This window comes from Lissotriton helveticus, chromosome 7, assembly GCF_964261635.1.
Source record: "Lissotriton helveticus chromosome 7, aLisHel1.1, whole genome shotgun sequence".
Taxonomy (NCBI): domain Eukaryota; kingdom Metazoa; phylum Chordata; class Amphibia; order Caudata; family Salamandridae; genus Lissotriton; species Lissotriton helveticus.
This window is the reverse complement of record NC_136068.1, coordinates 1,620,534,656-1,620,548,725: the sequence shown is the minus strand read 5'-3', so window position 1 is coordinate 1,620,548,725 and position 14,070 is coordinate 1,620,534,656. Positions and strand designations below refer to the sequence as shown.

Genomic DNA, 14,070 nt, shown 5'->3' with positions numbered 1-14,070 from the left:
GGCCGAACCTAATTACATGAAATTTCGGAAGCTACTAAAAACTCACCTTTTCCCGCAGTAACCTTTATTCTCCACCCCTCTGCTTCTTCCTTCAGTTGTTAATGCAATCCCAGCGCTGGGACGCTCTCGGGCAGCCATGCGCTATATAAATCCCGTTTTCATTTCATTTCAGTGCCAAGTACATGTCCTTAATATGGTTGCCTGATCAGTTGCAACATATAGTAATGGAACTAGACATCACAAGGACCTATTTGATCATACAGATGTGCCCTCACATATAATATAATTAGGCTTTCCTGTTTTCAGATTCTATTTTGGGTAAATTCTGGTGAGTTTTTTTTAGTGTTCTCTATACCTTAAAAAAACAGTGGTTATCCGTGGATATAGATTTTGGCACCATTAAAAGCAACAGAAACAGTGGTTTTTTTGGTGTTTATGGAATGTTTTGCACTTATCATTGCTTGCTTTCTGCACTGATAGTGCATGTGTATAAACAGTGTGTGTACAGGGTATATGAGGTCCCAAATTTGTTTTTCAAATCAAACTTATCGTAGTGGACCATGCAATATTTCTTTAGTGAATCTTTGATCATGCACGCTAGCTCTTTTCTTCCCAAGTAAACATTTATCTGTGAAAAGGCCCTCTCAACATTGGCACCTGAGAGGAGCAACGCCAAAACAGACAGTGTACAATTTACTAACTCTGGCCACTGGCATAGCTTTCCATGCCAATACTAGTGCACCTGCAGATTGCGATTCTCCGGGACAGGTTCTGCAACATATGCATGGAACTGGGCACATATGCCCTCAGTCATTGAAGTGGTCAAACATTTAGTAGTACTTTACAAAGTCCGGAGAAAATTCCCATTTACGGACAGAATTTAGAGTATGTACAGAGTACCTCAGCAAGGCTTCATTGACTTCAAATGCCATGGTTGGTGAAGAGACATTTCTATGAATCATTGCCAGTCATTTCTCATGTACAGTAAACATTTCCTGAATTTCTCCTCAACCTTTCTTTGCTTACCAAGTGGCAAGAATTCTAACATGGAACTATGGGTTGACTCTTTCTTTGATGCCACATAAAGCACAAAATTAGAAATATTTGCGTTGTGGTTCCCCTGCATAATGAAAGAGTGCACCAGAATGGATTACAAAGTCAATAGCATTTTTCATTAACTCTGAAGCATCCAGTCTAGCAAGTGGCAAGGATCTCTCAGAGGGAAACACTTCAGCTCAGGTATCAATTTTGACGGGTCATCAAACAACTATATACGTAGCTGAATAATGCAAATACAAATAATATCTCTCCAATATTTGTTGAAATTGGTAATAACTTTTTGCAGCAGCATTCCAAGTGACACTGCATTCAATGTTCTCCAAACGTCTGGTGTCTTGTTTTCACCACTATCCCAGATGCTTGGTGACAGCACTTTTTTTTCACATATACCTGTCACTACACCTTGAATGTTTAAAGCAACTCACCTATTATCAATACTGACTTGCTAGAAAAGGGGGTGGATGTATCAAATAGTTTAACCCATTCTCTGTATGTGGGTGATATGATGGTACATACTGGGAAAGATTCTTATGAAACCAGCCATTTTACCTATCAAAGTCAAAGTCAAAACATCTTGTATAACACACATATCACCGTTAGGTCTCAAGGGGCTTGCAGACCCTTCAACTGGCTGAGTTCTGTCTTACTTCACTTAGAGAACAGCCATGATTTTAGTTCACTACAGAAACGTCGATTGTCTGGGATGGACGTAAGGTGGGGTGGAAGCTTGTTCCAAAAATGAGGGGCAAGATAGGAAAAAATCAGCCACCGTTACGCACAGTGCGAACCCGCAGGAGAAGTAAGAGGAGTTTAGAACAAGATCTAAGAGTTCTGACGGGTTGGTATTTTTTCAGTTTTTTTCCCAAGATAACCAGGCCCGGTGCCATAAAAGCTTTAATCGCTTTTTCGGATCGCGTGGAAAGCGATCATAATCCCTTGGTAGCTGAACTGGATGTGCCAAATCATGGTGGGGCGCATCAAGCGGTTGATTTGGTCTCTGGCGCGATTAGGATTACACAGGGCGGTAAAAAAATTCGATGGTCTTCTATTAAGTCATCCTCAGAGAATTTGGCACTACTGTATAAAAGCGTAATTCCCCAGCTTGAGCGTCTAAATAGATTGTATGAAAACGCTTCCAATCCTGCTAATGATGCTAAATGTTTAGCTATACATAAAGAACTAATGCTGACCCTAGCAGCTAGTTTTACTAAACCTGTAAAACGTATTAACCGACAGGTACGTGCCACAATTCCGTGGTACAACCAGTCCTGTAGGAAGGCGAAGACCACCCTAGTTTTTGCCATCAAATCAGGTCATAGGGCTAATATTTTGGCTGCAAGGAATTTCTATAAGAATCTCCTTTCTCATGCTAAATCTGAATGGGAAACAGAGAAATGGAAGGCCATTAAGGAAGCTCTAATAGCGAAAGACGCCCGAACTTTTTGGAACTTGGTCCATACTGGGAAGGCAGAAGGGAAGGTAGAGATTGATCCCAATATAGCCGAGGAAGCTTGGTGTGCATATTTTGGTGATCTCTACTCCAACACTGTTTCCGCCCACAATCTGCTACCTATTACATTCTCGAGACCAAGTCTAGAATGTCCCTCTCCTCCCTTTACTATGTCGGAAGTGACCCTTGCAGTTCAAGGGTTAAAAAGCAACAAGGCCCCTGGGTTGGACAAGATCCCCGGCGACCTTTTTAGAGATGAGCCGAAGATCTGGGTCCCCTATTTAACCGTTATATTTAATGCCATCCTTGACGGCCAAAAGCTTCCAAGCACATGGCTGGGGGCCGAAATTATTCCGATCTATAAGAAGGGTTCTCCGCTGGCCCCGTCAAATTATAGACCAATTAGTCTAATTGACGTTACCCAAAAAATTTATGCCAAACTGCTTTTGCAACGCTTGCAAGATTGGATTAGTGAGAATAACATCCTCTCCCACTTGCAAGCAGGGTTCCGAGCCAAAACCTCGACCATTGACCAACTACTACGGCTCCAAGTCCTTTACTGGAAGCATGTGGTGATGGAAGGGGGGAGCCTCTACCTGACATTTGTGGACCTAAAATCCGCATTTGACATGGTGGACAGAAACCAACTTTGGAGCATATTAACAACAATGGGGATACCACACTATCTGTGTTTCCAACTTAAAAGACTCCATGACGGTACCTATGCAAAGGTTCGCTATGGCAAAAATGGCCAGCTAACAAGAGAGTTTCCTATTGAGAAGGGGGTTAGACAGGGATGCGTACTGGCCCCTACGCTATTTTCTCTTTTTTTAAATGGCCTTGTTGATGACTTAACTAGTGTTCAAAACAGCGACGCTCCTAATTTAGCTGGTGGTAAATTCCCTGCACTTATGTTTGCAGATGACACCCTGCTACTCTCAAAAACATCTATGGGGATGCAGCGGGTGTTAGATCAATTTACCAGATTCTGTAGGGATAAGAATCTGGTAATAAATATAGACAAAACTAAGTACATGGTGTTTAACGGCACTACAACCAATTGCCCTTGTCCATCTATGGATGGACGAGCCCTGGAAAGGGTAAATAATTTTACCTATCTAGGCCTGACCTTAAATGATAGAATGAGTTGGGAAACCCAAATGACTAAGGCTAATCTGGCCCTTCCTCAGTCTATGGGGGGTAGTCTTAAAGTACAGAAAACCTGTGTCCATAAGCTAGTCAGTGTACCGCTGGAAATATACAAGGTACAAACCAGATCCTCCACATTATATGGGGCAGAACTCTGGGGTCATTGTCCAGCGAACGAGATTAGTATAACTGAGAATAAATTTGTTAGACAGCTGCTCTCTTTACCTACTAACACCCCCCTAGTCCCACTAAGGTTGGATATAAACTTGAGGCCAATTGCAGAAGTAATTGCCTCACGCCCGCTTCTCTATTGGCGTAGATTGTGGAGTGTCCCGGAGCTTGAGTGTTATAGAGAAGAACTAAAAATTGTTATGGCTCGCCCGGGAGTAGGGAGGATAAAGTGGTTATCCTTTATAAGGGGGCAGGCGTCTAAGATCGGCATGGAGAATCTCTGGTCCAATCCGGAGGACTCATGCAAATCTATCTCAAAGAGAACACTGGCCGAGACTATAAAATTCCACAATCTTGAAGAGGTTCTTCGAACAGCTAGGCCTTCTAGTCTCACTGATAGTTTTTTAGTCTTTAAGAATGTTTATAGTTTTGAGAAAGAACTAGATGTTATAGAACCTGTCTTAGCAAAAAAATTGTTTCTACAATTCAGATATGGTACATTACCCCTTTTTTCTTATTCTGATAAATGGAAATTGGGTTTAGCTCGTCCTTGTCCAGGTTGTAACGATCCGAACGAATCTTTAATCCATGTAACTTTGTTTTGTCCTGCTTATTCTGCCAGCAGGAAAAAATGGATTATACAGTTATGTCTTAATTTAGGACTGAGGAATTACATAGACTATTTTAGAATTTTAAAAACTGATACCAATGCACTGATAGTTACTGCTATTTCTAAATTCTTGTTCTCGATGTGGTTAACTAGACGAAGACTGATCCGTTTGTAGTAACCCGCTTATTGTGGGCAAACGGCTCTGCCTTAAGTAATGTCTAGCTCTCTATTCTGTTTTAAAAGGATTTTTTAGCTTTTGTATTTTATTGATATGTTTTTATTGTTACACCATAACCGCACGTTAACTGATTATTGCAAATATGCAATTTGAGATCTAACAAATGCATTGGATGAGTTGTAAATGTATTATCATCTTTTTCAACTGTAATGTACTTTTATGGTTCATTAACAAACCGAAATAAAGTTATCTTGGATGGATAAAAGCTTTAATGTGTTAGGCTCAAGATTTTATACTGCCCTCTCTTCCTGGAAGCCAATGAAGAAGCTTCAAGTTGGGGGCGGATGGCGACCTAGGAGGCAAATCCAGGATTAATTGGGCTGCCGTATTCTGCAGAATCTGTAGTTTGGAAAAAAGTTCTTCACTTATGGAGGCCAATAAGCCGTTTCCATAGTCCATGCGACTAACAATGAGGCTTCCGGGTTTCAATTGGTAGCCATTTGAAGATTTTCCGTAATTTCCGTAAAATGGCATAGCAGGTGCCCAGTACATGATTCACATATGCTTTCATGGAAAGCTTATTATCGATGGTAATTCCCAAAGTGAAGACGGTTTGTTTTGGAAATGGACAGGGGCCGAGTGTCTGGGGCCACCAGCTGCTTGACCAATGATCTTCGGCCTTGCCGAACAGAATGATCTCGGTTTTGCTGTTGTTTAACTGTAACTTATTTTGGCCCATCCAACTGTCAATGTGGGTCATATCGTTTTTAAACTGGATCATTGTATCAGTTGGGTCTGGGCCAAAAGTGATCAGCAGCTAGGTATCATCTGCATACGAGACAGCCTCAAACCCGTAGGACCTAATTATCTTGGCCAGTGGGGTGACATACAGATTGAAGAGCATAGGGCTCAAGATAGATCCCTGGGGAACTCCAATACATTCTGGTCTGCTACATGCAGCCTGTGAGCCTAGGTGCATGGTGGTGAAACGATCCTTTAGATAGTTGTTAAACTAGTCGCGGGCCTTCCCTGGGACCCCCATCTCCCAGAGTCGCTGTAACAAATCTAAAAGAACCAGTATAGCTGATTCTTTTTTGTCCAAGGCCCGCCTGATTTTATCAACCATTTCAACTACTGCATATTCGGTGCTGTGTGCGGCTCGAAACCCTGATTGAGAGGAATCAAGAAGCTTATGGCTTTCTAAGTGATTAGTTAGTTGTTTATTTACCAGAGCCTCGAGAGCTTTACCGAAATAGGGAAGCAGTGAAATGGGGTTGTAGTTGTCAAGTTCGTTGGCATCTAATGTGGGCTTCTTTAGGATGGGTCCAACTTGCGCTATCTTCCAGTTTCTTGGTACAACAGCTTGTTCCAGGGACATATTAAAATTCACTGTTAACCTCGGTGTCAGCCGTGAGGCTATTTTCCTACAGATCTGGGGGGAGAGAGAATCAGCAGGAGAGCCAGATTTAATTTTGACCATAACTTCTGACACCTGTTCACAGGTAAATATATGTGTGAAGGGCTCTCTCTGCTACTGAGTCCGGGTGTGGGAATAACACTGCAACTCAACTGTCTGTTTGAGGGGGAAAAGAGAGACCAACTTGGGTAGAAACGTTGGGTTACTTCTAAGGACTACTCTGTCAGCTTGAACTTGGAAAAGGGGAACTTCCAGCGTGAGAGCTTGAAGCTCGATCACAAGTGATTGCATCTAGAAATGCTACTTTCCAAGATTGGCACTGGATTGGGCAAGAATGTAGGGGCTCAAACGGTGAACCGCGAACCAATGAGCCTAGTGAAGACTACTTTGAGATTCCAGACACAGGTTGGGGGTAATCTAGGGTTGATAACCCTCTTGAGTCCTTCCATAAAGTCTTTAATGACGTAGACTCTGAATAGTGAAGACATTTCCCTGTTCTGTAGGTATGCTGCACCTGTAGCCAAATGTAAGCAAATGGGTGCATAAGCGAGGCATACGTTTTGTTAATGAAACAGGTAGCAAGCAATATCCTGCACTGTTGGATTTAGTGGCTCTATGTGTTCGGGTAGGCAGTAGTAAACAAACCTCTTTCAATTTGCAGCATAGTAGGCTTGAGTACAGGATGGTGTGCCTCTTTGAGGATGGACATACATTCATAAGTCAAATGCAAAACAAAATCAAAAAGTTGAGCTGCTTGGGATTGGGGTGCCTGACTGTGCCCTGGTGTTGAGTGGGAAAATCAGGCCAGTTGGGGAGCATCTTGTGAGGGACTACTGACAACTCAAGAAGGGTTGTGTGCCATTGTTGTCTGGCCCATATGGGAACCACCAGGATGAATGTGAGGGAGGTTTTCCGTAGACTTTGTACTACATACAGAAGTAGTGGGAGAAGGAGAAAAGTGTAAGCAAATCCATAGCGCACTGCCGATGGATTGTGGGTGCGGAAACCTAGAGGCGAAGCTTGGGCATTTGGACTTTTTGGCAGCTGAGAACAGCTCCACGCCCGGAAAGCCCCAACTCTGGAAGTTCGGGAACAGGACTTCGGCATCAAGTTCTCAAAGTGGACTTGTTGCATCCTGCTGAAGTATGTAAAGTCGCTGTCCACTCTCAGAAGGTACTCTGTTAACGGATGAACTCTGTGGTGGATTGCCCAACGCCAAATGCTCTGCGCTAAGGTCAAGAGCTGGGGAGAATGTGTGGCTCCTTGTTTCCTAAGGTAGTACATGGCAGTCATGTTGTCTGTTTTGATCAGGACTGTTTTGTGCTGTATGTGGCAGAAAAAGGCTTTCATAGCGAATTGAACTGCTAGTAATTCAAGATAATTGATGTTGATGCTTTGTTGAAGGGTTGTCCAGCGGCCCTGATCAGTCATATCCAGCAAGTGCACCCCACAGCCCATGAGAGAGGCGTCCGTGGTAATGGCCACCTGGGGAACTGGGTCTAGAAAAGTCCTGCTGTTTAAAAGATTGTCGCTGTTTCACCACTGTGGAGAGCGATGGATGCTCGCCAAACTCAACATTAAATCTTCCCAGTGACTCACCGGTTGTGACCATTGTGCCGCCAGACGCTCTTGAAGTGAATGATATGTAATTGAGTGTGGGGAACGATGGTGATTCAGGAAGCCATCATGCAGAGGAGGCCCAGTATTGTTCTGACTGTTAAGCAGCGCTTTGGCTGAAAAAGAAACAGCAGGAGCCGGAAGGCTTGAACCCATGCAGAGCTTGGATAAGGGCTCTCAGTGACTGTATTGACAATTGTACCTAGAAAGGACTGGATCTGAAAGGGTTGGAGGTGGGATTTACAAATCTAAGGTGATTTGGGATGTCTGCTTGCACTGTTTATCAGCCAGTCTTCGAAGTATGAGTAGATATGGATGGAGCTTCTCCGGAGATGAGCAGCCACCACTGCAAGGCACTTTATAAAAACTCTGGGGGTGATAATTACCCAAAAGGACCAAACTTTGAAATGGAAGTGCTGCCCACTTACCACAAACCTGAGGTTTTGAATCTGTGCAGGGTGGATCGGAATGTGGAAATAGGCATCCGTCAGGTCAAGAGCGGTCATGAAGTAGCCTTGTTGTAACAGAGGACTGACGTCCTGGAGAGTGACCATGTGGAAGTGCTCCAAAAAGATATACTTGATGAGGGGTCTGAAGTCGAGTATGGGTCTGAGGTACCCATCTTTCTTGGGGATTCGAAAGTGCAGAGAGTAAACTCCTTTGCTGCTGCAGTACAGGCTCTAACGCTCCTTTGAGTAGGAGCTTCTTTACTTCCTCTGGAGGAGGCGCTGATGTTCTGTGGTGAGAGAGTGTTTGCGGGGGAATATTTTGGTGATATGGAGCAGTGAGTCCCAATTAGTATCCTTACTCTACACTGGAAATGAACCATTGATCTGAGGTGATGATTTTCCAGCGAGTGAGGAACCCCTGTAGTCAATCCCTGACAGGTGTTATGTGGTCTGGGGGAAGGGAGAGGGAGTCACTGTTTGGTGGGCACCACACCTTTTACGGTAACCCCTATGTACCTGCCGAACAAGTTACTTACCTTCGCTTTTTCTGGTAGATACAGTATAAAAAGAACCTCTTTTGTAGCACGCCGGCGTGGACGACGTCACAGGAGCGCGGCATCGCGCGCAACTCCGGCTGACGTCACCGACTCCTTATTAGTTTTCCGAACGTTGCTGACGCAGGGGGACATTCACAAGGTGAGGAATCCACTGGCAGATGTATCTATCAGAATTTTAATTTATTTCCTTTATAGACACTCCTAGAGTAACCTCGGGAAGGTTGTTAGAGCAGCTGCTGCAACTGATATGAGGTGGAAGCCTCTGGGGAGGTGGCTTTGGCACTGTAACGAAACTGGGACTTACGAAAGAAGCTGTGTGACGATGGGGACTAAAAAGCCCCAATTGTCTTAGCTGTGTACATGTCCTTCTTGATCTTTTCTAGTATCTGCTCAACCTGCGGCCCAAAGAGAAATTCCCCATCAAAGGGCAGGTTCAACAGATGCTGCTGGATTTCTAGCTTAAAGCCAGAGAAACAGAGTTTTTGTGGTTTCCCTCCTGATCCTCAGGATGTTGATCTGGTTCTGTGCCGTTCTAAAGAGCAGCTGAATCTGGAGTTTGCCTGAGATAAATTTGAAAAACGTTTAGACTGGGTGAAGTAAAGCCAGAAATTAGTATCGGAGAAGACAGATCAGTATCCTCCCAAAATCTGAAAAGCCAGGGACAGGACAGCTGTCCACCGCTTCTACTGAACACCTAATGGTGGTGTTGGAGATTTTCTGACCCTCTGCAACTAACTGAAGGGCCCTCTGCCTATACTGATCCTGGAGGAGGAGTTGGCTCCAATCCTCCATCTCATCCCAGTGAACCTTGTCATAACTGGAGAGTAAACAAACGGAGTTGGCGATTGAGTGGCCACCTGTTTACCCACTGCGTGAATAATTTCACTCTCCTTGTTGGGCAGCGAAGCATCTCCAGTCCCTTGACTTTCGTTTATTTACATGCAGTATGAACAAGCAACGAGCCTGGTGGGAGCTGACCTCGAATGTAAGGTGGGTCTGACAGGGAGGGTTTGTATTTTTTACACACCCTCTGAGTAATCACTATGGCCTTCACAGTGTCATTAAAAGTGTCCTGGGCAGACTCTAACGTGCCCTTAAGCATGGGCAGGGTGGCTGCTCTATGGATAACGTCATGGTAAAAGGAGGTGTCAATAGGAGGGCAGAGCTTTGTAGCTACAGAACTGAATCACTGTCACCTGGGGGAACCACGCCTTAATAATTCCAGGAATCAACCAGGGGCTCCTGGTCAAAGAGGGGTCCACAGGACTGCCCTCCCATAAAACGAGTGTGGGGGCTCCCTTGGTGACGGTGGCAGCGGTGCCTATGTGGTAGTGGTAGTGGAGGAGGAGGAATAGGAGGTGGTAGAGACGATGGAGGAGGAGGGACGTCATGTTCCAGCGACAAGAAGAGGTTGGTGATCTACCCACCAGTACTTCAAATGGCACTGCAGACAGTACTGAAAGGGAGTCTTTTCTATCAAGGTCTGAGCAGCCTCACGGACAAATGCTCATAGGAAGTGCCCAGGAGGTGTGAAACCCCGAACGGGGCGTCACAGAGATCCCACACGTGGAACCACGTAAGATGACATGGCTGCATAACGTGATTCTCTCTTGCCAAAGGGCGTGAAAGAACCAAAATGCCCCACGACGAGCATCGCATGGGGTGGACAGTTAGCAATACACGTCTGAACCCAGCGGCGGAAGAAAATAATTAACAATGGAGTTGATGCCCATGCGCATTACCACTCACAGGAGGAGTCACTATACCTTGTGACTCGAAAGACTTTTTTGAAGAAAAACAAGTTGCAAATGTCCGAGACCAACACGAGATGGCAGAAGAGTATGGACAGCATGTGTATCTGTAGAAACACATTCCACGAATGCATGTTTTTCGTGCCAAGAGATGGAAGAAAGAAATGCTAAATGAAATACTAATTTGTGCATTTGAAACAAAGCAAAGAGAGACACATACATTAGAACAGAATTAACAAACTGACATTTACCCATTTCTTCAAGCTCAGAGGTCATAGACTTGGAACGCAACGAAATTGCAGGAGGGGTGACACGCCGGTTCTGCTGGGGAGCTGTAATTAGAGAAAACAGGACAGATAACTGGATGCGCATACAGGTGTTATGCCAAAATGCATTTGGGAATCAGATATTGCAACTCTTTAAAAACTGACATACACCCAGCATACCCACTGCACAATAATAAAGCCAACCTATTTCCTTTCAACCCAAAACAAACCACCCAACATCTGCAAGTTTAACACATGGTGTACGACAGAAGCTGTAGCCAGCTCTGCAAGACCACAAGTAAACTTTTAAAGTGCAATTAAGTATGGTGACATTTCGCTAGCGCAGGTAACAGACAGTCCAGCCTGATGCTCTAGAATACGTTATTACCCTTTCTCAACACAATATGCTTGCAGTTTTTGTATCTATTTAATAGCAGTCCACAGTTGTCTTAAACTGCTCAAACTAATGTAAAAACTGCGATCGAAAGGCTTAAATCAAGTTTTAACAGTTTTGGAATGTTGTACTGTTTCTAGCCTGAAAAAATAATGTCTGGATTTACGTTTATTATTAAACACTGCATTTAAGGGCACGTGGTTCGGGACATTTTCCCTGATGACATTTTGGTAAGATAGTTGATAATAGTTCCCTGCAGAAGCTTGATTGGTACTTATGAACTCGCCTTCATCCTGCAGAGCAATTTTAGCCTAAGCAGAAGGGTGGAATTTCTGCCCACTCTGTGACAAACAGGAGTCAAGGCCTTTGATGTAGCTGACACCTAGCTAACCTAGCTACCTGGCTAATGGAACAGAGGCGCTGTTTCCAAAGGGGCTCTCAATAGTCACTCTGAAGTCATTGTATGCACAATGTGCATAAATGAGCCACAAAGCAACATCCGTGAGAGTTTCTGATATATACTCTGCTGCAATAGGTAGCTGTATTTTCTATTAGTTGGTTAAGAAGTATGAAAAGTGCCACCAGTCAAGGATTCATATCTAGGGAAGCCTTTAAACCCCTTGGGTGCCATGGAAATTATGGTTATGTCCTCAGCTGCGGTGCTGCTGTGCCACGGACGTAACCATTGCGTCCTGGGGGAGGGAGAAGAGGGGGTTGTTTTTGTAAAACAGACAGAGGGCGGAAGGAAAGACGTTTTCCTATTCCCTGTGCCTGTTTGTAGTGTAAACCAGCTCCCCAATCGCAGGTGGGGCCGCGATTGTGGAGCAGGAACACACACCACTGGATAACCAGGGATTACTTGCTGATTGTAGTAGAGAGATGTTCATGCATGTGTGATGTAAATAAGAACTGCAACAACCATAGGTGTACGGGGAGGAGGTAGGGCGCATGTGAATCTAGAGCTATACATGCCAAGAACAGATGCTTACAGGATAAGTAACATAATCTGTTCGAGACATGTGTGCTGTAAATACACATGCTCTGCATAGACTATATAGTAGTGCTCTCCGAAAGCTGTGGCTAACCAGTGGCTGCCGCAGGTATCTGAAAAAGTGTTTTAGCACTGCCTGTCCTACATTAGCTTGACACATCCACACAATAATGTTTGGTAAATGAGTGTTGTGTAGACCAAGTAGCTGCTTTGCAGATGTTGCAGATGTCACCTATAGAAATGCTACCTAAAATGGCCATAGATGTTCCTATTTTATGAGTAGAATGGGCTCTAGGAGGTATAGACAGTTCTTTTAGCTTTAATATAGCAATGTATGGATACATTTAACAATCCACCAAGAAATGCCATATTTTGAGATAGGTTTCCCTTTATGAGGGGGAGCAAAAGCAAAACATAGATGTTTTGTTTTGCAAAAATCTTTTGTTCTGTCAATATAATACATTTATGCTCTTGACATCTAATGTAGGAAGATCTCTTTTTGCTACAGACTCCAGTTGAGGGAAGAAAACAGGTAGCTCAACTGACTGGTTAATAATAAAAGCTGAGATTACTTTTGGAAGGAACTTTGGGTTGGTATGAAGAACCACCCCAATCTCTATATGGAATTGGAAGAATGGTTCTTCTAATGTTAATGGCTTAAGCTTACTTACACATTTCAGTCATGTAATGGCAATCAAAAAGGCAACATTCCAAGAGAGAAATTGGAAGAGACAGTTATGTAATGGTTCAAAAGGTGGACCCATAGTCTTCTTAAAACAATATTAAGTTTCTAATCAGGTGGTGGTGGAACTTTTAGTGGTATCGCTCTTTTAAGGCCTTCCATGAAAGCTTTAATTACTAGTGCTTTGAATAAAGTTAAGTGTTACCTGTTTTTTTGTGTTGTTTTTATAAAAAACCTTTTATTTATGATTTTGTCATACAAAATAACATTACAGCTTAATAAACATGCAGTAAGCTTTGAGTGTCTCATGTTTAACTCTCCGTTACATCGTCGTATAATCAAGACGTTAAATGAAGTCCCTCTGCACAGCATATATTCAGTACATATCATAAATATCTAGACGGTGGACCGATAACATACTTGGTCACCAGAGGCAGCTTACTATTAGCATACAGTGTTATCCCATCCATATCTCCTACAGAGCCCATCCCGCCCATCTGCAAGCGAGAACCACAGCAACATTGTATATGCGTGATGCTGAGGAGAAAACCAGCATAAAATGTCACATATCAATCATATAGCATCTCAGGGTGTGGAATCTGTCTCGTTCGGAGTTCCCGAGAGGAGATATCCTTGAAGAGGGCCCCATATATCCCGTGGTCTGGAGGTTCTCGGAATTAGCATATGTGGTCGTTTGTTCCTGACAATATACTAAATCTGCCAGCCAATCCTTAAACATTAGGGCACGACTCCTACACCATCTGCAGGCCACCCTGCGCTTGGCTAGTAGCAGAGATATGGCAAGAAATTTCCTGTATGACTTGGGTTCCTGCGCTCTATAGCCAAAAATGTGCCATCAAGGGATCCCCCTCTAGTGTGCTGTCTCTCATTTTCTCAATTGCCCCGAAGACCTGCTCGCAAAACTCCTGCACTCTCAGACACTCCCACGCCAGATGCATAAATCCTGCCCCAGGCCTAACGCACCTCTAGCACCTATCGTTATCCGTAAGATGAAATCTGTATTTCTTGACAGGTGTGTAGTAAAGGCACTGCAGGAATTTATAGTGGACAACCCGCAGTCTGCAACTGGCAGAAATCTGTCCGGTTCGGAGACAACAGTATTGCCATTGATTATCAGCTATCTCTCGTCCCAGTTCTTCCTCCCAATGTGTGTGGGCCGAGCTAGTGACTCCCTCCTGTTGTGCGCACATGCAACTGTATAGGCCTGACACTAAGTATTTTCCATCAATAGACCCCAGCATTTGGTGTAATGGGCTAAGATTCGGGGGTTCCCGTGGGAAGTCTGGGACAACCGACCGTATCCCCTGT

At 44.0% G+C, this 14,070-nt stretch overlaps 1 protein-coding gene across 3 annotated transcripts in view; it reads right to left on the bottom strand.

Moving 5' to 3' along the window:
* SHANK1 (SH3 and multiple ankyrin repeat domains 1) overlaps positions 1-14,070 on the bottom strand; it is a 1,403,433-nt gene that overhangs the window by 287,012 nt on the left and 1,102,351 nt on the right. For all 3 annotated transcript variants that reach the window (XM_078655298.1, XM_078655300.1, XM_078655299.1), the window contains one exon: positions 10,660-10,740. In XM_078655298.1, the coding sequence (XP_078511424.1) occupies positions 10,660-10,740 (81 nt within the window). The remainder of the gene's footprint in view (positions 1-10,659; positions 10,741-14,070) is intronic.